The sequence below is a fragment of the Pempheris klunzingeri genome, chromosome 10 (genome assembly GCF_042242105.1).
Source record: "Pempheris klunzingeri isolate RE-2024b chromosome 10, fPemKlu1.hap1, whole genome shotgun sequence".
NCBI classification, from domain to species: domain Eukaryota; kingdom Metazoa; phylum Chordata; class Actinopteri; order Acropomatiformes; family Pempheridae; genus Pempheris; species Pempheris klunzingeri.
The window spans coordinates 27,481,197-27,508,875 of NC_092021.1; the positions used below are offsets into that span (position 1 = coordinate 27,481,197).

Here is a 27,679-nt window from a genome sequence, read left to right on the forward strand (position 1 = left end):
ATTTCTACTACTAGCAACATACTCTGAAGAAAGTCTTGCACTGTATCTTACATGCAGAGAGTGAAGTTTGGGTGACATTTTATCCTGTGACTAACCTTTCAGTGAAATCTGGAAAGAACAGGATGTCTCCCCGACATCGTTTGCAACAGTGCACTGGTACGTCCCAGCATCTCCGGTCTCACAGTTTGAGATTTGAAGAGTGACGTTGTTGTTTTCAGCACTGATCTTACGCCTTTTGTTGTCTCTGATCAGCTTTTCATTGAGCAAGTATGTTATTTCAAATGGAGGAGAACCTGAAAGGGTTCCGTCCAAGAAAACATCTGACCCCTTTACGAGCTCAGCTGATTCAAAAGGCCTCACAAATACTGGAGGCTCTGAGGAAACAAAACAGATAATGAATCTTATATTTAAAGGCAACTGAGGGCTGAGGAGAAAGTTCAAGTCTCATGAGGCAAGTCTGGTCCACACAATTCAAATTGTGTATCTGTAAAGTTTTTTTTCTTCTTTGTTTTCGAACGCAGACAAATCTTTGATCGACCAATCAGCTCGCTTGACACGCAGGTCGGCATGTAGTGTTTGGTTCAAGTCTGAATGTAGGTTCAGATGTGTTTATTTTAGCTGTCTATTTCAACCATTTATTACTTTTAGCTATCTAACCGTTTAGCAAACTATTTCAAACCTTTATCCTTTGTATTAATTATTCAAATTGTTTATTACTTTTAGCCAGCATAATTATTTCAAAACCATCCAGTTCATTTAGCTATTTTAATTGTTAGTCCATTACATTTGAACTCTTTATGCATTACATTTAGCTACTATTTCAACGATTTGTCCATTAGCCTAGTTTTAGCTAACTGTATATGCTTCCTGACTCACTTCCCAACTAGTTTTCATGTACTACAATCTTTCCATGAAGTACCCATGGGGTACATGTACCCCTGGTTGGGAATCACTGCTTTAGAGGGCTGTAGTAGAGGTAGGGTACGGCCCTGAGTCACTGATGGACCTAAACCTTAAGCTTAGCTTTAGGAACCAACAGGAGTCATGACTATAAAAGGTGTGAGTCAGTACTGGCTTCGCACCTGCAAACACGGCCTATTATGTTTAGTGAAAAGTACAAGCTGGACAGTATGACTTTGTGAACTAGACAGGACTCCATAGGAACATTACACCTCTGCACAGTGTCCCAATTTCCCATCAATGTGGGCAAAATTGAACAAGTTCAAAAACAATGTGGACCAGACAGAAGACCACTAAAGACTGAACCAACCTTTCAGTGTTACTGCGCTGCTGCACTGGTCTCTGCCGGCCTCGCTGGACGCCATGCAGACGTAATCCCCACTATCTTCTACAGAACAGTTCTTTACTTCCAGAGTCGCTATTGAGCTGTCAAAGGACATTTCGTGTTTGTGGTCTGATGCTACTTCAGAGCCATTTTTAAACCATGTGATGCTGATAACAGGCGTGCCCTGCACTTTGCAGGACAACTTCAGAGGTTGTCCAGTTTTCAGCAGCTGTGAAGGCTCAAGCTTCATTGTAAACGTTGGGGCTTCTGCAAATTAACAGTAACAATAACAGTAAGAACAAGAGGTTAAGTAAAGAAAACAGTTCAGTATGTCACCTTTTCAAAGAAAGGATAAAACAGCACCTTTAACAAAGAGAACTGCAGTGCAGTCCACCTTCCCGGCATCGTTGGACACTTGGCATGTGTACTTAGCGGAGTCACTGGGTTTCACAGAGTGAAGCTCCAAAGAGCTTGAAGAAGCATCTTTCTTTATGAAAAACTTTCCTCCAGTGAAAATCTCTTTCTCCTCTCTGAACCACTTAACAACCAGAGGAGCTGATCCTGTAAAGGCTGATTTCATGACAACATTTGATCCTGGTGAAGTGTCCTGGGATTCAGGTTTCATTGTGAAGACTGGAGGTTCTGGAGTCATTTGGGAAGAAAAACAGCATATATTTAAGGCTATCAAGGCTCTCAAGAATGTCTGCCAAACTAATCCGTGGTTTACGGTTAAGTAATTCAGCTGCTCTGACCTTTGACTGACAAAGTACCGCTGGTGTCTTTTTCTCCAGAATCGTTAGAGGCCCGGCAGGTGTAAACGCCACCATCGCTTTGCTCCAGGCTGGTTATCGCCACAGAGGCTGTACTCTCACTGAAATCAAGCCTATATTTGCCATCGCTGTGAATTTCTTTATTGTCTTTGTACCAAGAAATAACCATCGGCTGAGATCCGGACACTCTGCATTCCAAGGTGACGTTACTACCAATACTCCCGTCCACTTTCTTAAGAGTTTTTGTGAAGGATGGTGGAACTGCACGATCTGCATAAGGAAATTTATCAAACATACAACTGTCACCAAAGACCAAATGTTAAAGTTATTAGCAAGTTGTTTACTTGGCTAAAACTGACCTATAACAGTGATTGAGCAGGTGCACTGGTCTTTTCCAACTTTATTGGACACCTCCATCTTGTACTCTGAAGTGTCTCCTTTATCTGCTGTGAGAATCTTTAAGATGGCAGTCTTTTCCTTCATTGTCATTTTATATTTACGGCCACTGACCATCTCTTTGCCGTCTTTAAACCATTTCACTTTGAGGTCTGGGCTCCCAGAAATGGTGCACTCCAATGTGGCCGAATCCCCAGCAGTCACACTAATGGACGCTGCTTTCTCTAAGATCCTAGCAGGTTCTATAATACAACAGAGTTTCAGACTTTAATAACATCTACAACTGAGCATTGCAAATATTTCCAATAAATAGCAATGCGTTCTGACCTTGAATTGTTAGGATAGCTTCACATTTCTGCTGTCCAGCTTCATTTTCGGCAAGACAAGTGTACTTGCCGCCGTGCTTTAACTCAACAGATGAGAAAGAAATGCTAGCGGTGTTGTTCTCAAACATCATTTTGATGTTTGGATCATCATCTCTTAGCAGCTCAGAGTCTTTCATCCATTTGACAGCGATGGGAGCTGAGCCTTTTAGGGTTCCTTGTAGCTTCACCGTATTTCCCAACACTGCTGTAGTGCTCTCGACCCTCTTTGAGAACATGGGTGGCTCTGAAATAACAGGATTAGTTCTAATGATATAAACCACAGCCAATTAAAGTAGATTTTTTTAAACTATGTCCACTATTTTACATCACTAACCTCGCGGTTTAGCTACTGACTTCGAGGTTACTGAGCCAACCTCATTTGACACAACACATTCATATTCACCAGCGTCAGCACTCTCAAACGAGTGGACCTCCAGAGAGGCCAAAGATCCCTGTGACACAATTCTGTACTTCTTATCTGCGGACAGGCGTTTCCTATTCTTTTTCCAGGCCACCTCGAATGGTGCAGAGCCTGCAATTTCACACTCCAATACGGCTACGGAACCTCGGACCGCCTCCAGGGAGAGTAATTGCTTTATGAAAGACGGTGGTTCTAAAGGAGAATTTGCAGTTCAGTGAGACAAATTCTTACTCTTAATGAAAATTTTGTGCTATAATGAAATTGCTAATGTCTTCACACCTTTCACTGTGACTTTAGTGCTGCAGCTTTCACACCCAGACTCATTGAGAACCTCGCAGGTGTAGGTTCCACTGTCACTCATCATGACATCCTTTATCTCAAGAATGGTGACACCGTCCTTCAGACTAGTATCACATCTGCCACCAGTAGACAGCTCGTTGTTATTAAAGAACCAGGTGGTGCGAAGTTCAGGGGATCCTTTGACAGTGCACTGCAGTCGTGCAGTGGTGCCTTGCTTCCAAACTGTGGTGGCTTCCAGCCTCTTTACAAAGACCGGCGGTTCTGGAGAGGTGTGCAGTTAGAATGAGCCATTATGAAATGAAAGAAGTCATTTCAATAAAAAGCCAGCAATGGAAGAAAAGAGGTTAAAGATTGAAAAAAGGGCAGCTGGAGCTGCACTTACACCATCTAAACTGGACACCACATAACACAATTATGTTAACTGTCAGTACTGCAGATTTGCAACAGCTTCAAATGCTGCAGTAGCCATGACACTTAACTAGACAGCTCTTACCTTGGACCTTCAACGAGGTGGAGCAAGTTGCACTCCCAGCTTCATTTGTCACCGTGCACACGTAATTTCCACAATCTTTTAGTGTGGTCTTTAGGATATCAAGAGTAACCATCTTATCCTCAAAAGACAGTTTACAGTCTGGAGATTGGTGGACTCTTCTGCCATCTCTGGTCCAGGTGACAGTTACTCCGGTGTCCTCGTCCACCTGACACTCCAGGTGCAGAGGAGCTCCAACTACACCAGCCATTGGACCCAGGGGCTTTAGAAAGTTGGGCTTATCGATAACTCGCAGCTCCATGCTGCACTCAGCCGTACCAACATTGTTAGACACCTTGCACACATAAAGCCCCCTGTCAGCTGGCTCCAGTTTGGTTATCTCAAGAGTGTGCTTATTCTTTTCACAAGACGTTTGGTAGTGTGTAGGCAGTTTGGGTAAGGCCTGGTTGTCTTTGAGCCAGACAACACTCAGTGGAGAAGATCCTGTTATTACACACTGTATCACTGCCCTCTTTCCAACATACATAGTCTGAGGATCAGGTTTAGTTATAAAGGCAGGAGGGAATTGCTCTATAAGAATTCAGAAAAAGAGAAAGATATTAGTGGTAATAAGTTGCAGACCCTTTAAATCTTCCTGACCAACACCAGCGCCAATTATACCAAAACAGACCGGGAGAGAAAGACATCTTAAAAAACAGTGATCAAATTAAAGAACAACAGAACCCTTGTTTGAAAAATAACCTACAGCTCAAGATTCAAGTTTCATTCAGCACCAATAGCCGCTCCAAACTCAACCAGCAAAGAAGAAGGAAACATGCTCTGCTCTTACCTGTCACACTGAGAGAGGCGGAGCATTCATCGCTGCCGTGCTGATTGGACGCCTTGCAGCTGTATTCACCGCTATCGTCCTTGTTCGGGCTCAGGAGCTCCAAAGCCGAAGTGCTGAAGCGACTGATAATCCTGTACTTATCACCCTCTTTGATGGGGTGTCTGTCCTTAAACCACTTGAAGCTCACGTTTGGAGCGTCCTCAGTCTCACATTCAAACTTGGCAATGTTGCCAATGTTGATCTCCAGAGGGGCGATTCTGTGCCTGAACACAGGTTTCACTGTGTTTTTGGAGAGGAAGAAAGATAAAACAGACAGTAAATAAACAGAAGTAGTTGACATGGAAGCAAAAAGGAATGTTTCTACTAGAGGTGGTGATGTAGTGAACCTGGGATGGAAAGTGACACACATAGGGTTATCCTGTTTGACTGTGGAAAAGAAAAGACGTATTAGGTTTGGGAGAAAAATGGAATTAAATTTGGGTTGAAGATGAGATGAAAAGGATTCTGTGGTAAGAAAAGAAGAGAGCATGCAGCGAGAAATGGACTAAGAGTGAGGAGTGATGGATGTTTAAAGATATGGAGTCAAAGGTGGTTCCCTGGATGGACAGAGGAGTGGATATGTGGGTGATACGCATGAAGGAAACGTGAGAATGTCACTGCTGTCTGGTGAAAACCTCAAACCTCCAGATTTAGTTTTGCTTGGAAAATATCCAATGAAACCTGAAGAGAACTCGTTTTTTCAGTTTAGTGTTTTTTGAGGACTACAGCTCATAAATACTGTCCCAAGTTCACATGAGGTTTGACGTGTAGTTGAGGTTTGCAGACAACAGATTTGGAAATTCACCAATGAGTGAAGTTAGTTGATGATGAAATCAAATAATTGCCCATCTTCAAACCTCTTGAAACCACAGTGAGTCTTGAAGATGTTGAAGTCTTGCCGGCTTCGTTTTCAGCCTCACAGATATATTCTCCTTGATGCTTCTCCTTCACAACTTTGTTGATAATTAGTGTGTATGTGTCGTGGTCTTTAGAACACTTGAACTCTTTGCCAGATTTCACTATTTGGCTGTTGAAAAACCAGTTGACCTTGGTAACGTACTTAATGGTGGCAGTAAAAATGGCCTTGCCGTTTTCCTCAGTGCAAACATCTTTCAGAGTCTGAATGACAACGGGATTATCTACCAGGCTGTCAGAGGACTCGCTGATCATGATTGCCTCTGAAAGATATTCCTCTCTGGTTTCTCTGTGGACAAAAACATCCACATGTCGCTGGACAGCAGCCTGGCCTACAGACACTGTGGCTGTCACTTCAGCAACAGCAGCATCTCTTTCTGACCTGACTGTCTCGCTGCTCGCCTGCATAGACTCAGACTGACTCTGAACTGTGGCTCTTTGGAAGGAAGCTCTGGCTTCAGTTTTGAGGGCTGCAGACTGAGAAGCAGCAGCAGGAAAGCCAACTGCGCTCTCTGCCACCGTCACGGTGTCCACCACAGATGACAACACCTCTTTGGAGGGCGCTGAGCTGAGCAGCGCTTTCTGAGGTCTGTCAATCTGCATGGTGCCTGGTTGCTCTGATGTAAGACTTTGCTGCTCTTGGAAAACCATAGCATGCAGAGCTACCTGGAGTTCAGACCTGAGGTCAGCTGTCTGAGGGTAATCACCTTCAAAAGACAGTGTGATCTCCATAGGGGCACTTGGTGATGTGATCAGGTACGTATATGTGGCCCATTTGGGCTCTCTCTGAACTTTAAGCTCTTGTACCTCCACTGCCTCCAACCTCCCTACGACGTCAGCCAGTAACACCGGCTGGTCGCTGGCCACAGCAGACTGAAGAGCGTCCCTGAGCTGACGGCGTATATTCAGACTTGATGGTTTGGGAATCTGAACGACAAAGCTGAGTTCTTTAGGTAGAGTCTGAGTGTCCTGAGATTCATGAACAAACAGCACTCCTTTAGGTTGCGTCATGACGCTGACAGTGGAGCCCTCAGATTGAAATATCTCACTTAACTGCTCTCCCATAATGACTTGCTTTTCTTCCAGTAACACTGACTGTCGTACCGACTGGCCCTCCTGGATCTGGACTACAAAGTCCTGCTCAGCAGCTTCTAAGATGGTACAGCTTTCAGTGGCGACTGCCTTCTCCTCTATGAAAATACTTCGTTTGGGGATCTTGGGCTCAATTTTCATGTCAGGCTTACATTTCTCATCAGTTTTAAGGATAATGGTGTGACCCTCCTCCAGAGTCTGAGTGTCTGTGACGTTCAAGGACTGCATGACATTCCAGTACTCCTCCTTCTGGACGAGTGCTCGCTGCTTCTTGACATCGGTAATGAAGGGCTCCTCCTTCGGCAGCTGCATGGGCTGGCAGGAGACTGTGAGGATGCTTGAAGGTCTGGGCTCAGTCCGAAGCTGTGCCTGCACCCCCGTCACTGACACATCGAGATCTTTGTGATAATCTGCTCTGATCTCCCTTCTCTCCTCTGTGGTAGCTGCGTGCCTTCTAGCCTTTTCCTGCTTCAGCACCGCAACCTGCTGGTCAGGTTTAGTGACCGTGAGTATGCCTTCCTTTGGTAAAACTGTCAAAGAATGAATTGACTGAACGTATTTTGTTGGCGGTGACTCCTTCTCTGGATGAACAGACATAGCATCGGCCTTTTCTGAGAATGCTAAAGCTGCCTCACAAATCACAGTTCTTTGCTCTTCTTGAGTTACTGAATGGAGCAAAGTTGGACTCTTCCTTGCATCTGCCTGCTCTGTAGATGGCTTATCGCTGCTGAACCTACCCTCAGACTGTAAAACATCCTGGTCACTGATGACCTGCAGATTTAGGAGTCCTTCTCCCTCTCGCCGAGGCTGCAGACACACCACGGATGTGAGACCTGCCACCTGTCCTGCCTGTTCTCCTTGGAGTTCATATTTCTCCTCAGTACTGGCAGCTGACTTATAGACCATGTCTTTGCGTGGAGTGACATTTTCCTGCTCTGGTCTGTGCATTTCAAATCTCTGCTCTTTTGATAAAGCCATTCTAGTTTCACTCACTGGTGCTACCACTGGTTTAGACTGTTCTTTCTCAATAGAGGGTTTAGTGGCCTCGTCTAAAGCTGGCAGAGGCTCACAGTGTCTTTCTGTGACTCCCAGCTGCCCTGTAGACTGAGCCGAGTATAAAATCTTAACCCCTTCCGTGACCCTGAAACTCCTCTCTTCCTCTGGCCTGTGGGTGACGCCTGACGTTTCATCAAGTATGGGCAGACGGGACTCCACTTGGTGGCCACTTACAAGCTGTCTGGGTTCAGTTAAAGTCTTGACATGTTCTGGAGCCCGGTCTGTCAAGGCCTCGGTCCTCACTGTGGTGAGCGGGACGACCTCTTCAGACGTGGCTGACAAGAGCTTTGATGGCTGCTCTTTGGCTAACTTGAGCTCTATGATCTCAGGACTGAGAATCCGCTCAGAGTGCTGCTCAGTGATCTTTTGTCTTTCCTGGATTGAAGACAGGAAAGTCGCCATGTGAAGCTGTTTCATAGGAACAGCTGAGACCTGAGGCGGATGAGAGGGAGCCAGAGAAACCCTCTCCTGTATTTCATGAGACTGCAGCACCGCCGCCTGGTGGGGGAGCCGCTCACGATGAAGGGTGGCAGCAGAGATATCGAGCTCTCTGAGGGTTCCCACCTCCTCGCTGGGAATAATCTGCCGGTCTTCGGTACTGATGGTATAAATCATCTGATCAGACAGAGTTCTCTCCTGGTATAATCTGGATTCTGTGGCTCGTTCGGTCATGGATATTTTCAAACCCTTGGTTTTCTTAACTAATGTCTGCTCTTCCTTCAGCACCAGCAGCTCTGCGGTACAAGAAGCTTCCCCGTACTGGTTGGAGGCCTTACAGGTATAGACACCACTGTGCTCTTGTTTGACACTCTTAATATTAATAAAGCCTGATCCGTCTGGGTTGTTCATAATGATACAGAACCCGCTAGGCTGAATATGGAAGCTGCCTTTGAGCCACTGAACCTCAGGGAGGGGATCCCCAGTCACAATGTACCTGAAGAAAGCTTGACCCCCCCCAGACAACTGAAGAGACTCTATAGTTTTAATGAACTCTGGAGGTTTGCCAGTTGGTACAAATGTTCTCCTGTCAGCTTTTTCCTCCCTCTCTGGCTCATTCACCTGAACATTCAAGTAAGAAGTGCAGGTCGACTGGCCGAACCTGTTGCTGACAGTACAGGAGTAATCTCCTTCATACTCCCTTTGAACTCTGTTAATGACCAAGCTGTACTCGTCTCGCTCGTGAACGAACACATACACGGACGAAGCCGTTATGGTCTGCCTGTTGTGGAACCACTGAACTGTGGGTTTCGGGAAACCAGACACTTTAACGGTAAACGTGGCGGTTTCTCCGACAGCGACAGCTGCTGGAGAAAGTTCGCTGAGGAAAACTGGTTTTTCTTTTTTCTTCTCCAAAGCGCTGGAGTATTGTTTGGATTCTGGCTGAAGTTCAAATGTTCTGGTTTTATCTGGTAACTTTAGGCCGGTGTAGTACGACTCCTGGGTTTCCTCCTCCACTGTGATGGTTGAGCTAGAGAAGGCTGAGCAGGATAATGACAGTTTAAAGTAAAGTCAGACACACCAACCACAGTACAAAGTCTTTTTTACTCCATTTTTATTACTACCACTATAACTAGTCATTGCCCCATGTATATGGAGGTATTTACCTGTGTATTTTTATATGTCTGGAATGGTCATTAAAACTTAGAAATTAAACTATTGATCCATGTTATGTCCAGAAAATAAAAAACAAAACTATAAAATGGAAAGAAAACGGAATGACATCACCAGTTGACTTATAATTGACTGTAAGGTAACCCAAACAAGCATATTGTTTAGCCAATTAACCACAGATTATGTATGTTACATTAATGCTGCCATTATGTTTGATGACTTTTGATGATAAAACACTTTCAGAAATGAAAATAATAATATCTGACACTGAGCTTCACGCTCCATCATTTGGTCACAACTGAGCAACATCCATCTATTGATGGAGTCTGAGAGATGCAGTTAAAAGCTCTATAATAATCTTGTAAAAGGACCTTTTTTTGTGTACATTTTAGAAAATAGTTTGCAGTAGCATCATACAAGACTCCAAGTAAAACAGAGCAGTAAAACATTCAGAATGAGTGAATAAACAAAAATCAATATGAACTTCTTACCAGCTGAACCTGAAGACAAAGACAAAACAATAAAAAAGACTTTCTTTGTAAAGACATAAAGAGACATCACTGCTGACATGAGACAGTATTTACCTTTGACTTCCTCCTGAATCACAGGTTCCTTCCCTACTGCAGTTACTGTAAAGACACAAATATTCACAAATTAGAAACAATCCCAGACCTGCACATCAAGTCTCATATGGTGCAAGACTGTTAGAGTCAGTGACAGGTCGTGCATCCATATCATCCCTTTGGTTTGGTCTTCTAACTGACATTCTTGCATGCTTCCTTCTGGTCTTTAATAGTGTGCAGCACCTCTGGCTCTTTGGGAAATGCTCAGTGATATGAGTGTCCCTCCATCTTTGTGTCTTTTTAGTCAGTGAAGCAAAGGTCAGTTAAACCTTGTAGAAGATGTGGGTGTCTCCATGTGAACAAGTGTGCCTCTGCTGGCTGTGTGGGTGGGAAGCGGTGTGGATGAGTGATGGGCCAAACAAAGCCCGAGCGAGCAGAAGGACCAAAAGCATGCAGATGCCAACCTTTCGTCACTGTGCTGCACTCAGCATCGCCGGCTGAGCTCACAGTTTTGACAGTGTAAGAGCCCCCTTGTCCGTGTCCCACATTATTAACACTGATACAGCACAGGGGGCCGTCGTGTTTCATAGAGTAAGACACAGAATCCCCAACTTTCAAGTGGTTGTAAAGCCAAATGACAAACGGAGTGGGAACCCCCTTCATAACGCAATACAAGGAACCGCTGCCTCTGTTTCTGATCAGCAGCTCAGGGGGGAGTTTGATCAGGAACTCAGGCCCGCTGCCGACACTTCGACCTCGCTTGTCATGAGGCGCGACATCAGGGAAGTACAGGTGGCTGAGGAGGCTGTACGGTCTCTGGGAAGATGGCGACGACTGTCCCAGCTTCTCCACCGCCTCCTGTTTGTCTTGGTTGGGGGGGTCTTTAGGGGTCTCCCTGTCTGCCTGAGACACTTTACGCACAGAATCTGTAGGGATGGGGGTTTCTGCTTTGAGATTTGCTTCTTTCGCTGGGTGAGAATAAAGTTAGGGAGAGTAATTAGGGGTCAGAGTGTATACGGCTGAGAGTCTAAACTCTAAAGGGGTTAGTAGGATGGATGGATGAGGTTAGCGAGGCAAAGCTGGCGACAGCAGGAAGAAGATAAACTAGACTACAGAGCTTGTTATTCTATTCACTCTAACAGGTTACAGGCTACGAGGAATTAAATAAGGAAGGAGGGGACGAAGCAGGGGGAGCAGGTGGAGCGGGAGGATGGACTAGATGGAGAAACAGACTGATAAAAACAAGAAAGATTAACCACCTTCAACAGTGAGCTGGGCGGAGGAGCTGTTCTGGCCGTGTTGGTTGGTGGCGGTGCAGCAGTACATGCCCTGGTCCGCCACGCCAACCCCCTGGATGAGCAGGGACAACAGCCCCCCCACCTGAGAGCTCCTCACCCGCTGCGTGTCCGCCAGACTCTGGCCGTTATGATCCCATACCACCCCGGTGAAGGGCTGCCCGCTGAACGAGCAGCTGAATTCGGCCATCTCGCCACTCTTCACGCGGATGTCACTCATTTCCATCAGCAGTTTGGGGCTGGCTGAGAGTTTCATACCAAAGCTGCTCTCAGAGCTCGTCTTTGCCGAGCCTGTACTCTCCATCTGAAACTCAACCGTCCTCCAAGACACGGAGGAGCTTTCAGAAAAGCTCTCGGTAAACTCAACACTGTGGGCGGTTTGTCCCACCGAATGAGAGCTGAAGGTCTCAGTCCGAGCCTCCAGCCTCTGACTGAGCTTAGTCTCAGCCCCAGTGCTCGACACACTAGCTAAGGCTTTCTCATCTGGGCAATAAGAAAGAGTAGAAGAATTAGGTCAACACATCATTCTGGTGACTTCTTCAGGTTACTTGTTTGCCAAGAGTGCAGCTGGAGTGGAGCGTGGAGGATCAGTCGTGATCAGCGAGGCGGTGGACAGTGGCTGGTTTCCGCCGTCAATCATGCAAGCTTGACTGGAGCCAAAATATAAAATAAAAATACAGCTATGGATTATATCCGTGCTCGAGCGTGAGGAACCCAGAACGTTCAGCTCTGTTTTGACCATGCTGCATTCCTCTGAAATAAAGAGTCATGTCTCAGACTGAACACGTCCCTACTGTAGGAGGAGGCGACAGTCATGCATCACGCCTCGGACACCTGGAAGATTATCACCTGTGCTGACAGTGAGGACGGCAGGAAACAGAAACAATCCTGTCCTACTGGCCTGCATGCTCACAGAAACAATTATCGACACTCAGTTTGTCATCAAAATCATCAAAAAGAAAATGTGCTGGAAAGTTGATAGAAAACCAGCATCTGGCTGCACAAAGATTCTGCTGATGTCTGAAGAGATCAGGGAGCCTTTCAGTCCAGCTTCTGGTTTGTTATGTGAGATCAGTGAAACTGAGAACAAGGTTAATTTTTTGTTCAGATGTCCAGCTCACAAGGACGCAAGAGATGTTCCTTTTTGTAAAATGTTTAAAAATTTTGCAAATTTCTTTTGGCAGGATGATTATGAAAAACCCGTTTTTACTGAAGATTTTCTCTGTTGAGGCAGAATATTTTATATAAGACAGAGCTGTAAAATAACTTGTAATGTGATTAAATGAAAAGTAAATAAATGTTTTAACACTGCACTTGTAATTCTGGTGTGTTGTAAACCCACGAGGGTCAGCCATATTATGTGCATGACGTGAAAATAAACAAGCAAAATAAATGCATTTACATGGTTATAATCATATATCCGTTTTTATAGACCGTAGCACAGAAATAAAGCCCCAAAAAACAGCCACCCCCCTGGCTACGACTGTGGTTTTGATATAAAAGGGCTGAAATGAAATGAGCAGAAACGGTCTTGTTTGCTGTCTAAGCCAGAGTCAGATGAGAAGATGTCTAAAGAAAGGCGCATGTCATGTTTTGGAAGGGTTGGCTCACAGTTTTGTGCAAAGCAAAGCTAAACAGAGTCAGTTAGATAGCGTTAGCTCTCTACTGTCTGTGGTTTGGGGACTGGGGAAGTCATTCAAACACAACGTCAACTACCAGAAGACTCGACTTAAAGGGTGCTCTAAAATTAGTATTTGCTTGCTAGCTTATGTAAGCATAAGCTGCCCCTGTTATGGTAATAACGACAGGATCTTCAAAAGGTTTTGGTGACTGTTGTGGCAGAAAATCACTACATTTAGAGGACAGATTGCATCCTAATGGAGATTATCCATCTTCTTCAACTAATCGCTGTGTAATTTCAAGATAGCAAGCTAAAGTGTGAGCTAACTCAAAAAAAATAAAAGCCAGAATAAACATTTACATTATGGGAGCTTTAACATTTACATTAGCTTGGTAGCTAATATTAGCATTACTTGCCCTGTGTTGAAGATGAGACATGGTTCTTGTGCTTGGCAGTGCTTCAAAGATCCTGTAGGGTTTTTGTGGCTGAAAATCAGGAAATCTGCTCTGGATTTTCTACCTTTCTCCAAGTTTGACAGAGCTAAATGTTTCCACTGCTCTCGTCTGCTCGGCGAGGGTAAACGCTGCTCACAGCCCGTAGGACTGATACCAGTTTTCTCATCTGACTCCGACAAGACGGAGAACAAGAGGATCTCACAAAATGCCGCCATCTTTGTGCGACCAGCAGCAGGTGATGACCGAACACACATGCCTGAAGCCCCCCCCCCCCGTGCAGCCTCCTACTGGCTCAATAATTGCTGATTTGTGCCAATTGATCTGTCATTTTATATTTGACGTTTACTGCTCGGCTTTAGCGCTGGAGGGAAGGAGGAGGCTCAAACAATACCTCTGCCTGAACAAGATGAACAGTAGATGCTCTGATTGATCGAGTATCTGTAAAGGTGATTAATCACTGTATTGTGCTATCATATTTACACTGATTAGTTATTGATCAATCAATACTTCCGTTAGCTAGCCAGTTAACGGAGAACTCTGCATGAAAACGGACTTTAAGAGGATTTTTTGGATGCATCAGAGCTTCTTATAGTGGAAACTCACATGTCAGACTCAGATGTTGAAAATCAGGGCTTCCCTTGTTCAAAACATGCTCGCAGAGAAAGTCTTAGTTCAGCTATAGAGGTACATGCAGTGCGTACTGGTCCAACAGTGACAGTTTAGTCTGAACATCATCGGCACATGTTCATCCGAGTTACTCACCATCAATATTCAGAGTGGCGGCACATGTGACCATTCCTGCTGAGTTTGTGGCCACACACGAGTACTCGCCCTCGTGGCTGGAGAGAGCTCTGGAAATCTCCAGCTGGCAGGTTTCACCATAATGAGACATCCTGAAGATGTCTGACTGTCTGATCTCTCTGTCATTACACAGCCAAGAAATCTGCAGATCTGGAGACACAGTGTTCACGTACGGTCAGGATCATCTGGACCACAATGGGTTTCATTATGTAAGTACTGCAAATAATACTCATAATAAGAGAATTTACACCAACAACCAGAACAGTGTGAGCAGTGGTCACTACCTTCCCCGGAGACGGTGCACTCAAACTGGGCCGGGTGTCCCTCTGTGACCAGGACGTCCCGCAAGGGGGCGATGAGGACTGGAGCCGAGGCCCGGGAGGCGGTATCAACCACCTCAGGTACTGAAATGACAAAACCAAAACATAATCAATGACAGCATTGATCATCAATCAGGTTAAATACTAAACATTATTTGGTTCCACTTTCTCCAGTGTGACGATTTGGACCACATCACTAATGAGTAAAAATGCCACGAACGTGTTCATATACGAGCCTTATATCAGATAAAGATGATGCTCCTTATACTTACATTTTTGTAATTTGTTTTATTGTGAAGTGTAACGATCTGTCTCTGATTAATGGTGTTGTTAGCTAACATTAGCTTGTTGGCTGCTGCACTGATTCTGAGCTAATTTAACAACCAGCCCTGTTACAGACGCTGTGGCTAACAAGGTGAGATCCTTTGGTTATGAGCTAACTGGTAAATGCTGGCTTGTTTTTGCCTTTTCAGCAGACATGGAAAACAGACACATTACAGCATAGTGAAATCAGTTCAGGTGAGAGCTGTGTGACGGCTAAAAGTGGTCCAGTGGTTATGGCAGCACTGTGTTGTTCGTTAGACTTGAGAAGCCACCACCACAGTAGCTTCCAAAGTTAACTAGTCTCAGATAGCCTAATCTAAAGCCAAACCCAATGACTTTAGGTTTAGGTTATTATATAACTATATGAGGCAGTAGCTTCATTGATCCTCTCACCTCTTTTGTTTTGTGAGTGTGGGCTGGGGTGTTTATATCTGGATAAAACCAAACCAACTCGCCTGCCTGGAAGGATAAACTACAGTGAACCCAACTTCTCTACGCCTCATCGTGGTAAAGTTACCTTCCACATTGAGAGGGGCGGAGCTTGTTGCCTCTCCAAAGTCGCTCTTGGCCTCGCAGCTGTAGACGGCGGCGTCCTCGGGGAAGACTTCAAGCAGCAGCAGCGTGTGCTCGTCTCCGTCATGGAGGAACTTGCACTTGTAGCTTGTGGACAGAGCCTGGGAGTCTTTGTACCAGAACACCTGAGGCTGAGGGATGCCGCTCACCTGCACCGAGAAGCGGACCGACCTACCGGACGTCGCCGCCTGGGGTTGCATGTGGCGAACGATCTGAGGAGGCTCTGGCACTGAAGACAGACCACAGAGGACACGTGAGTTCAGTTTTTTCAACACGTCATTCAGCCAGATTTGAAATAAAATTGACTGAATTATGACTGAGTTATTTCAAGAAAAAGTTGTAAAATAATTGTAAAATTATGGATCCATGAAAAGTTAATTGAAGTAAAGGTCTTCACTAGTCCAAAATCACAGATCCGAATTCTCATGTTTCTGGGAAAATCGTTCCGAGATCCAATTGGACCTGATCATTTTTAGAAATATAGATACACCGGCCCGTTTTTGCCTGACATTATTCGTACATGATGATAAACTGACCAGCGGCAGTAGCGGTGAACCAACCTGGACCTGAATGTCCTGAATGACCCGGTCGGGTCTTTAATCTGAGGGTTTGGGTAGACCTGTTTGATTGATTTTGAATTGTAGTTTTACTGCAGGAGAATGGAGGTGTTGTTCCATAACTCCATCACCAGTACTGATAGTGAACTGACTGAATAACAAGTTTAACTGCAGTGAAAGCAGACTGATGAGATGTCGGGTCTCTTACGTCGGACATGAAGGTTCATGGTGCTCCTGTTCTTGCCAGCTAAGAAGGTGTACTCGCCGGCGTCGCTCCTGTAGGTCTCGGAGATGGTGAGGCGGTGCAGCTTCCTGATGGTGGCGTAGTTGAACCGCTCCTCCATCGAGAACTGGATCTCCACGCCGTTCCTCATCCAGCGACCCTCCACGTCGTCCTCGCTCACCTCGAACTCGAAAGTCGCTCTTTGTTTTTCAACAACCTGCAAACACAGATGATCGGATTCATAATGGGAATTATGATCATAGTATTTCTCTGCTAAGTCAGCTCCTGTTTAGCAGCGTGATGTATTCCCAGGAAGCAATACTCACAGAAAATAATCTTCAACCATATAACTGAGGACAGTCATCCTGTGCAATGTGTGTGTTCTGTTATCTGTCTTTAACATATTTTCCTCATACATATGCTGTAGATACATAAACCTGCCTTTGGTCATAGCTAGCTCTGTAAACTCACAGTGATGTCCCTGCTAGTGGGCTCTGAGATTTTGATGTCCCGTCCTTCGACTCCCAGGTGGCCCTTGGACATGCTCGACCCGGCCACGGCGGTGTATTCTCCGGCGTCGGACAGGCGGACTGACGGCACAACCAGGCGGTGCACAAATTTGTCTGAGCTCATTTTATACCTGCAGGAAACACAGGAGGTGATGTCGGAGGTTGACCAATTTGTTCCGCTGATGTTCGTTTAATTTGTAAAAGTGTTTGAACAGCTGAGCAGGAGCTGCTGTAAGTTACCTGTCAGACATCTCCAGCTCCTGACCGTCCTTCATCCACATCACCTGGATGTTTGGCTCAGAAACTTCACATTCAAAAGTCGCTCTCTTCTTCTCTGTGATCTTCAGGTCCTTCAGGTGTTTGGTGAATTCAACCACGCGAGCTGCAGAGGAAGGAACAAACACATAAGCATCACTTTGATTTAACGTGGAATCAGAGGACTGAGTCGTGTGAAAAGGGGTTGCCGATGAGGCTGCGATCATAACGAATTACTATGGAGTTTTTAGCCTATTTTAGCTGGCTCTTGGTTTCATGACGCTGTGTGGTTCTCAGTGCTCTCATCAACACAGTGAGATCGTTAATGAAGGAATGTAGAAGCCTAATTGCCTCTACACAGGGCAAGTCTTTTAGCAGGACCTAATGGTCCTTTATACTGGCTGTCACCATGGAAACAGACCAGCTGATCAGACTGGAGACGTCACCGCCCCAGTAAAAGAGGGGTTCTGAGGTGGGGGGGGCTGCTGCTCCTCCATTAACAAGCTTTAAAGCCTCAGAAACAGAAACAAGTCAGTCAGACTGATGTAGTCACTGGCGCTAACGCGCCTATCTGTAGTTAGGACACGGTGTTAGGAGGCTCCAGTTCAGGTTCTAGTGGTCATCAAGGTTTTAGGGGTCCTGCAGATATTTTTAACCCTGGGTCCTAAAAATATCGGAGTTGCCTTTTAAGGAGGTTCCACTGGTCATTGGGTAAACTCATTGATGAGGCTCGGACATCAAGCAGCCACAGAGCCACATACTTTTATCAGGAGACGGTGGAGACCAAACCAGAGCTAAAAGGAAAAAGTTGAATTACAAAAACAAGTCTTACACTCGACGTAGAGTTTAGCTGTGGTAACTGCAGAGCCGGCCATGAAGGTGTACTCGGCGCTGTCTCCAAAGTGAACGTTCCTGATGCTGAGAGTGTGATTGAGTTGTCTGCAGCGAGCTTGACATCTGTCCGTGGACCGGATCTCCACGCCGTTCTTCAGCCATTTGTACGCGATTCCCTCATAGTTGACGTTCACCTCGAACGTGATGGTGTCTTTCTCTTGAGCGTTCAGGTCCTGCAGCATCGCTGTGATGAGGATGGCTGAAAAACAACAATCAAAACAAACCAAAAGCTCAGACAAAAAGTAGGTCATTAATATTCTTAATTAAGACAGACTGAAAACAGGACACCTTCATCTAAATTCGGTTCAGTAGCCAGAGATCCTTTTTTCCTTTAAATTTATCTGAAATAGTTTAAAATGCAGTAATGATTGGTTTAAGGTGCTGGTATATTTGGTAAGAAATATTCTCATACTTTCTAAAGATAGTTTGGGGGCATTTCTCCCAAATTTCGGGCTAAATTAATGGATATATTATTACAATTGAATACATTTTGTACGGCTACAGTTTGTAATGGGTTTTCTACATGAATTCAGAAATTTCTTTTATTTTTATTTTATTCATATCTTTTATTCTAAATATCAACTTTCAATGTGTTTATGGATGAATTGAATTAAAAATATCTGAAGAAATATCTGGCTTTACATTTTAAAATACACCATCCGTGTTGGTATCAAGTGATACAAACTATGGGAAAGAACTTACGGTTAACGGTGAGCGTAGCAGAGACGCGGTCGTTCCCGCAGACGAAGGTGTACTCGGCCGAGTCGTTCCTGCTGGTGTTCGTGATCTTCAGCTGGTGGAGTTTCCCCTGAACGACGATCCTGAACTTCTCGCTCATCTCGATCTCCACGCCGTCCTTCAGCCACGTGGACGGCACGTTGAAGTGAGAAACTTCACACTCGAACGTGGCGACCTGCGTCTCTGCAATCGCGACGCTCTTCATGGGCCGTGTGACACGCAGGGCTGTGGGAGAAACATGAGGAAAAAATGTTTTTTTGACAATATGAACATACAGCTCTTTTTTGTTTTGCCACAAACAGCCGTTATATCGCTCTCTGCAAACACACCAAACTACATTCACAAAAACAGGGATTTTAGCTCCCAGGACACAGGAGCAGTCTGCTGCTGATTTGATCCATTTATTTGTGTTATTGTGTGTTACAAAAATATTGTGTTGGATCCAAACTGACCATTTAAAACACCAAAGTCACAATAACACAAACACACTGACTGATGGAGGCAGCAGCAGACCAGCAGCTCCTGTGACTTAAAATCCCTGTTTTAGTGAATGTAGTCTGGTGTGTGTGCAGAGAGCGATAACAGCTGTTTGTGGTTAAACCGAAAGGATCTTAGATGTTGATCCCTCTCAGTTATCATTCAATAATATAACAGTTTATCTTATCTCAGTCTTTGAAGTCTTGAATGCATGTTGATCGTTTTAATTTACTTTTCACAGACCGCTAACGTGCCGTGCTGTGTGAACACTTACACTCTACGGTGAGGCGAGCGCTGCAGTGGAGGTGGCCCACCATGGCGGTGTACTCTCCTTCTTTGCTGTTGTCCACGTCCTGAACAATCAGTTTGTGGGTCTTCTTCTCAGAGAGCATCCTGTAGTGGTCGTTCGGCTTCAGCTCTGAGTTGTTGAACATCCATTTGACAGGGATGTCGTCCTCGGAGATGCCCAGCTCAAATACTGCTGTTGCACCCAACAGTGATGTCACGTCCTTTGGCTTCTTCAGGATCTTGATGGCTGTGGAGAAATATTTTACAGTTTTACAATTAGTGTGATTGTTTATTTTAGAACTGTACTTCTGGACACTTTTAGGGATTGAAGTTTTTTTGAAATACCAACGGTTACTTACTTTCAACGTTTAGCCTGGCGTTTGCAGACAGTTTTCCCAGTTTGAAAGAGTAAACAGACTCGTCCTGCGTGGTGCAGTTGTTGATCTTCAGGCTGTGGACTGTGCCTTCAATAGTGATCTCATATTTATTGCTGGGCTGGATCTCAACGCCATTCTTGATCCACTGTGCTCCCCTCACGTCCTCGTGGGTCAGCTCCAGGCTGAACACTGCATTCTGAGTCTGGACCACGTTTAGGTTCTTCAGGGTCTTCTTGATCTTCACAGCTGTGGACACAAACACTCATTAATCCAGGTTTCGTCATTTTGTGTGTCACTGGGCGCCTGAGATCAGCTGTTAGGCCTATTGCTATGGGTCCATATAAACCAAAAAAACACAATTGAACCAGGAAAATCTTTCTTTTATCATTTTTGAAGAAATAATCCAGCATTTTGGGAAATACTGTGGTTAGTCATCATAGCTTTTGATTAGCTAACTAAGAAACAGCTATTGCTCTTCAAAAGAGTTAATCCAATAGTATATGTTGTTGGTGAGTGAGCTAGGCAACAGTCCATCCAGACCAAAACAAACGCTGTGTTTAGTCCCTGGATATTCTGTCAAAACTTCCTTTATAATTTCGTAGCACATGAAAACCATAAAGAACTGTTCTATGTTCTGTATGCGTCACGTGGACCTACCCTCCACTTTCAGGGTGGCTGAAGTCTTGGAGGTGGCAACCTGATAGGTGTATTCTCCGATGTCACTGGCTTTGGTGATGACGATGACGAGGTGTCTGACGGCGCCATTCACCTCGCTCAGCGTGTTCTCGTTGAAGTCAACGGGCTGGCCGTCCTTCAGCCACTTGCCCTCAGCGGTCGGGTTGGCAACTTCACACTCAAGCACGGTGGTCTGGGAGTCGGCCACCACCATATCACGCAGGGGCTTCTTGATGGCACCACCTGGTGAAAGGAGAGTTCCAGTCAGTCGGTGCTTCGGCTCATTTTAAAATGGTGTTTAAAACAAAGACTGAAGCTTCTTAGCACCATATCAGGTCTAGTCTCTGTCCATACTAACATGCCTGAAAACACATATCACACGATCATTGGCGTACACTGACTATACGCTTGCCAGTGACAACAGGAAGCGCTGCCATTGGTGGCTTAGTTGAAGAAAATACTACGGAAAAATCAGACCAAAGACTCCTTTGCCTGAATGACGAGGAGGCGGAAGAAGTGTGACTGAGTCAAAACAGGAAACGGAAGGACATGGTGAGACTGATTAGACCCAATCAGGAAGCAAACATGAGTGTCTGCATCATCGTTTTTAATCGTCTCTGTTGTCACCTGTTCAGACTTAAATGCAGGGTTTAAACACCGGAGTAGTGTGGATGTTAGGTGTAAACATAACCAACGTGTTAGTGTGGACATAGCCTTTACCCAGTCAGCACCATCATGTGTTAACTTGCAATAGAAACAGGCATTTTCCGTGATTACTAAGTAATTTTAAGGCTTAATTTAAAGAACTGTAGCTCAGCCTACCTGACACGGTGAGTGAGGCGCTGCACATCTTCTCACCAGCAGCGAACATGTACTCGCCCTCTTCATCCTTCATGGCGTTCATGACAGTCAGGGTGTGGTGCTTGTTCTTTGACTCCATCTTGTACTTGGCGCCGGCTTTGAGCGGCTGCCTCTTGAAGGTCCAGAAGGCATCGATGCCCGGGTGAGAAACCTCGACTTCAAATGTGACGTTCTCGGACTCAGAGCACTCCTTGTGTTTCATTGGTTTCACAATCTGGACATCTTTTGAGACGGAACAAGAGTTCGGACCAGTTAACCAATGATTAACTATTCATCTTTCATATTCATCACAAAAAACAATTAAAGATCAGAAATATCTTTTTTTATTTGGGTCATTTAACATCGATCCTCTCTTTCTTAACGAATGTAATCATTCGTGTCCAGTAGATGGAGCTGTTTCAGTCACAGCTTTTTCATGTAAACTGTGCAGGTAGGATGCAGTATGTAGTCAGTGTGAGTCTGGTATAGGTCTAGGTATAGGTATAAGGTCTGGTATAAATACTGCAGTGTGATTCGTCAGGCCTTGGCCAACTGGAGACTGAGTCAGATGTACAATTCTTTATTTACTCATCTAACTGAGCCATCATACATGTATATAAATCATGCAAAACATAATGCCAGAGGAACCGACCTGTTGTCGACTAACGGCCTTTGGAAGTCAACACATGCTTTAACCTCAATCAGTGTTTTCTCGCACGACTTACTCTGAACAGACAATCTGCAGCTGGTGTCAGCTCGGCCGACCACCAGTTTGTAGTGCCCTTCGTCAGAGGCATAGGTCCTGCTGAAGACCAGACGCTGCTTGGTTCCCTTTGCCACCATCTGGATTCGGTCGCTGGCTGTTAGCAGTGTGTCGTTGTGGTACCATTTGACTGAGCTGACGTCCTGAGCTGAGATCTTGGCCTCCAGGACAGCCTTGGTGCCCTCAATGGCACTAGTGTCCTTCAGAGGGATCACAACGCCGATTGCTGCAACACAAGATAAAGTTTTATGTTTGTAACGTTTTATTTTGGAATATTAAATCAGTTGGAAAAAGAACATGCGTCTAAGTTGTCTTACTCTGGATGACCAGCTTTGCAGAGGTTGAGATTTCCTGAGCAGGAACTACAAAGGAGTACATTCCAAAGTCGTCTTTCCTGGTGTCTTCAATCAGAAGTTTGTGGATCTGTCTGTCAATAACGATATGCACACGGTCCGAAGCCGTGACCGGCTGCCCGTTCTTCATCCAGGATCCCTCAACGTTCTCCTGGGAGAATTTAACCTCCATCTGAGCTATGTCGCCCTCGCAGACAGTCAGGTCAGTCAGAGGCTGCATCAGGGTCACCGGACGCACTGAAACATTGAAACAAACATGTTAAACCCTGGATAACAAACCAGAACAAACTCTAAGGTTACTACATGAGTACAAAACTTATAGTTACTTCAGTGACTCACGTTTCATTTTCAGTGAGGCACTTGTCTTGAACTCGCCCACTTTGAAGGTATATTTTCCCTGGTCCTCCTTCCTGACGTCTTTGACAGACAGGGTGTGTCTTCCACGGCGGGAGGACATGATGTATTTACTGCTGGTGGAGAGCAGCTTTTCTCCAAAGAACCAGCTGCCTTCAGCGTCCTCGCGGGACACGACACACTCAAACTCTCCAGAGTATGTCTCGGGCACCTCAGTGCTCTCCAGCTGCTTCAGGATTTCCAGTGGGGATCCTGTTTATTACAAAAAAGATCAATTGCAAGCAAGACCATTTTCAGCTTCCATACCTACGGCGGCTGTGATCTGGTTTGTTTTCCTCAGAGTGTAAAAGATCAATTATGGAGTCATGCGGCTTCATACCTGAACACTGGTTCCAAAGGTAGAACCAGTGTTCAGGTATGAAGCTGCATGACTCCGTCATCTCTGAAGAGCAAATATACGATCAGGTGCTGTCCTGTTCAATAGTCATTAGTAAACCCACCTTCAACATTAAGCTTGGCAGTCGTCCTGACATCATCGTCTACAACCATGCAGGTGTACTCTGCGTCATCCCTCATGTCAATCATCAGCACAGACAAGAAGTGAACCTTTCTGTCAGAGTGCATCCTGAACTTGTCTCCAGAGAAGATCTCCATGTTATTCTTCAGCCATTTGACCTTGACAAAGGGCTCATTGGTTTCACATTCAAAGGTCGCCATGGTGTCCTTCTCTTTGGCGTTGACCTCCTCCAGCTTCTGTGTGAAGGTGATGACTTGCTTTGCTGCAAAAAGGACAACAAAACCTTCATCAGAAACTCCAAAATTCAAATGCAGAGTACATGTTAATTGTACAAAGGCCAGAATAATCATACCTTGCACCAGCAGGAAAGCGTGGCTTGAGGTCTCTCCAGCGGTGTTTGAAGCTTTAACCATGATACTTGCAGAGTCCTCTGCTCTGACGTCTCTGATCACCAGTTCACACACATGATCCTCAGGCCAGTACCAGTAAATACGGTCAGACTTCTCCAGTTGAACTCCATTCTTAAACCACTGGCACTCAGGCTCTGGTCGGCCGACAACTCTGACTCTGAACTTGACTTCGTCACCCTGTGCGACTGTCTGGCTGGTAATACGCTCCAGGATCTTAGGAGCTTCCATGCTGGCTGACAGCTTGACCCTTTCTGGTTTCAGAGGCTTAGCTGTAACTTTGCGGCGCTCTTCCTCTTTCTTCTTCTCAGTTTCCTCCTTCTCCTTGGCACGGTGAAGCAGGTCATCCTTGGTTTTTCTCAGCAGATCCTCATAGGAGTCGTCCCTCTTACGTGACTTGAGCTCCACTGCTGTGATTGACTCGTAGTAGCCTTCCTCTGTCCTGCGCTTGAACTTGCCCCTCAGCTCGTCTGACTCCTCTGTGGCCTTTTCATGGACAATTCTCTGGGCCTTCTTGAGCTTGACCACCTCTTTCAGCTGAGAGTCCTCTGCAGGTGTCTCAGCCTTCACCACCTCGAACAGAGTTTTTCCAGGTTCGGGTGCGGCCTCAGCTGCCTTACCCTCTGGGGCGCGGCGCAGATGGGTTCTGAAGTCCTCTTTCTGCTGGATCTCCAGTTTTACAGTGTGCTCAGCTGAGCCCAGGTTGTTGTCGGCCACCACTTTGACCTCTCCTGAATCATAAGATTTAATGCCAGTGATCTCCAGATAGTAAATACCATCATACCGAAGTCTGTATCTCTTGCTTTTGCGGATAAGTTGTCCATTGAGGTACCAGTTAACTTTGGGTGCCGGGTAACCGGTCACTCTGCAGCGGAATCGCGCTGTGTCACCCTCCTTGACAAGGGCTGGCTCAGGAAGAAGGACGATCTCGGGTTTCATTTTTTCAGTTTCTTCTTCAGCAGTGACTCCATAGGGACCTCCCTCATGAGCCAGGCGCTCCATCTCATCGATTCGGTGGGCACCTTTCTTGCCTTCAGGAAGCTGTGTTTCCTCAACGAGTCCCTTCTCGTCCTTGACAACCAGGGTGGCCGAAGTCTGGTCGACTCCGTACTTGTTTGTGGCTCTGCAGGTGATGACGCCGCTGTCTCTAGCATATGCAACTTCATAGTCAAGACTGCAGTAGCCGAATTCGTTGACCATACGCAGCCTGTTAGCAGCAGCCAGGGGTTTACCGTCGTGCAGCCACTCCACGACCATGGTGGGGTCACCGATGGGGGTCAGCCTGCACTCAAAGTGAGCTGGACCGAAGCGCTTCATCCTGATGGAGGTCAGCTTCTTCTTGAACTGCGGTTTCTGCTGCTTCTCTTTGTCGTAAAGGTCGCCCTCCTCCCACTGGTCCTGACCGTATCGCAGGTGAAGGGGCTCAACCTCTGGGGGGGCAATCTCCTTGGCCTTGTAGGTTCCTTTGGGAATAATGAGCTTCCTCTCTGGTTCAGGTTCAACATAGTCCACCTCTACGTTGACTCTGCAGCGAGTGGTGTCTCTGCCGGCCTTGTTGATGGCGGTGGCAGTGTACCAGGCGCTGTCTGAGCCAGCTGCTGAGGGAATCTGGAATTTGGCCTCGCCTCTGGTTCCTTCAACCCTGGAACATGGAGATGTCATGTTGGAGTATCTTTAACATTTGGGTTTTTACTACAATTAAAAACACTGAACAGCTGCTTTGGGGAAAACTTTGGAACTAGTCAGCTGCTTCTAGCTTACAAGGTCACACAAGGTTTAAGTTGAGTGCTGGAGAGAGTAAGACATTTAACCAAAGCCAAAGAAACTTCAATATTGTCCCTCAGGTTGGTGGACTAAACAAAGGTTTGTGTCTGATTTGTCCTTGTTTGTTTTTCATATAATACATACACAAATATACATAATAAAAAATCTACAGGAATTCTTATTATCTTATCAAAACACCAGTGAATACAGGACTTCAGTGGGATGCCCACGTTGATTGTGCTTAAAGTATGAATAAGTCCTATTTACAGTTGTTTCCTAATATGTTAGCTTTAGGTGCTGGACTAATCAGTTTTTATATAATCAAATTTCCAATTACTTGAGAATTGATTTTCAGATAGCGATGGGTAGGATGTATAAATACGCCATCGGTGTTGTGGGTTTACTATCAACTCAGTTTGGGTGCCAGAGAGACAATTTATGAAGAGTGACAACACTACAGTAAGGACAACATACCTGATGTTTGGGTGCTTGTGTGGCGTGATAATGTCACTGTTTTTCAGCCAGACAATGTCCGGCAGGGGATTTCCAATGGCTTTGACAGCCAGCTCGACCAGAGTTCCCTGCTTTACACTGATGTTCTTCAGCTTCTCAGTGAACTGGGGACGCACCATGGTTTCTTTAGCTGAAAAGGAAAGAAAATAAATCATCAGGAAAACTTAAAATCATGTTCACGAGTATACTAAAAAAAAGCTCAAAAAGTGTTCATGTGAGCTGCAGCGTACCATCAACAGTAAGAGTGATGGAGATGGATGACCGTCCAGCTCTGTTCTGAGCGACAACGGTCCACTCTCCGGAGTCATGTGGCATGGCGGGGACAATGATCAGGGACTGGGTACCATCCTCCTTAACCACTATCTTGTGGGTGTAGTCACTAACCACTTGTTGTCCTGAGGAGGTGACGTACAGATTGGGATTATTGTGAGGCCAACAAATTTTATTCATGAACATAATCTAGAGGAGAACTCTAGTGTCTAAATGACTGGTAGGTAGTAAAAGTGTTGGAAGTTACTAGTTACTAAGTTAGTGCTGGAGTTACCCTTTTATGGATGTTTATGAATGTTTTACTCACCGTTGTGGAACCAGTATGTGTCGGGCATCGGCCTGCCAACGACCTTCAGGTCAAATCTGGCAGTTTGCCCCTCAGAGCATTTACATGAGGAAGGCTTCAAGACAAACACGGGCTTGTAGAGTCTTTCCAGCTGAGCCTCGTCAGTCTCATCAAGCCTGCGGGCGGGAGAGCGTCCAGGAGAACGGCTGGAAGAACGTCCAGGTGAGCGGCTCAGAGAGCGAGGAGACGTGGACCTGTGGAGGAAGCAGCATCGCTGATACCCAGGCATCAAGAGTTCTACACCTTATAGAAGGATTTCTCAATCCTTCGAGTGAGAACTTACCTGATCCTCTGCACTGCTGGCTGTGGGGTGTATCTCTGAGGTGTCACAGCTCCGGACGGCTCCACGTAGAGCTTCCCAGAGCTGACGGCGTTTCCCTTCATGTTGGCGGCGAAGGCGGTGTACACGCCCTCGTCCTCTGGCTGAATCACAGGCAGACGCAGGCTGGCGCGTCCATCCTGAAGAACCTCCATCTGGTAACGGTCACCGGGCCTGATGCGCTGGCCGTCTTTGTACCAGGCAATCTGGAAGAACACAAAATGTCACTGTAAAACCACTTTGGATACACATACTTTTAGCTTTAGTTAAAAAGAGACACGTATTTAAGGGGATGTACTTCTTAAAATGCCAGTACCTTGGGGAGCGGCAGTCCAGTCATCTTGCAGTGGAAAGTGACACCCATTCCTTCCCTGATCCTGTAGTTCTTGACGGGGGTGTCGAAGGCGGGTTGCACAGCCTCGGCAGGGGCGGCGGTCACCATCAGCTCTCCATCCTCTGTCACGATCTCTCTGTAGGAAATCTGCATAATGCGGAGTTCAATCTCCTGGATGATCCTCTGCTCAATGGCAGAAAGATGGAACTCCTGCAGATGAGACAAGACGTTATGTTAGTGATGACTATCAATCAATCAACACTAATTCAGTCACTATTGGCGGATTATTGACATATTGGCAAAGTCCTTGTGGCCAAAAAGTGTTGGGTTAGGGTCAGGAATGAGAGCCATTCGAAATCATGGAATAAATAGGGATATTTCCACT

General features: G+C 45.7%; 1 protein-coding gene across 1 annotated transcript in view; it reads right to left on the reverse strand.

Annotated features, from left to right (window-relative positions):
• The window catches only part of LOC139208920 (titin-like), a 186,561-nt gene that overhangs the window by 139,668 nt on the left and 19,214 nt on the right, over positions 1-27,679 (reverse strand). Inside the window, 33 exon segments of the mRNA XM_070838697.1 lie at positions 96-374; positions 1,271-1,552; positions 1,649-1,927; positions 2,038-2,325; positions 2,415-2,693; positions 2,779-3,060; positions 3,151-3,429; positions 3,517-3,798; positions 4,031-4,597; positions 4,857-5,135; positions 10,154-10,198; positions 14,266-14,454; positions 14,589-14,708; positions 15,466-15,750; positions 16,287-16,518; positions 16,773-16,941; positions 17,051-17,192; positions 17,898-18,158; positions 18,662-18,922; positions 19,449-19,709; positions 19,822-20,085; positions 20,497-20,757; positions 21,337-21,597; positions 22,080-22,343; positions 22,435-22,707; positions 22,810-23,076; positions 23,325-23,603; positions 23,694-25,390; positions 25,987-26,155; positions 26,256-26,420; positions 26,603-26,835; positions 26,925-27,166; positions 27,277-27,504. Coding sequence (XP_070694798.1) covers positions 96-374; positions 1,271-1,552; positions 1,649-1,927; positions 2,038-2,325; positions 2,415-2,693; positions 2,779-3,060; positions 3,151-3,429; positions 3,517-3,798; positions 4,031-4,597; positions 4,857-5,135; positions 10,154-10,198; positions 14,266-14,454; positions 14,589-14,708; positions 15,466-15,750; positions 16,287-16,518; positions 16,773-16,941; positions 17,051-17,192; positions 17,898-18,158; positions 18,662-18,922; positions 19,449-19,709; positions 19,822-20,085; positions 20,497-20,757; positions 21,337-21,597; positions 22,080-22,343; positions 22,435-22,707; positions 22,810-23,076; positions 23,325-23,603; positions 23,694-25,390; positions 25,987-26,155; positions 26,256-26,420; positions 26,603-26,835; positions 26,925-27,166; positions 27,277-27,504 — 9,664 coding nt within the window.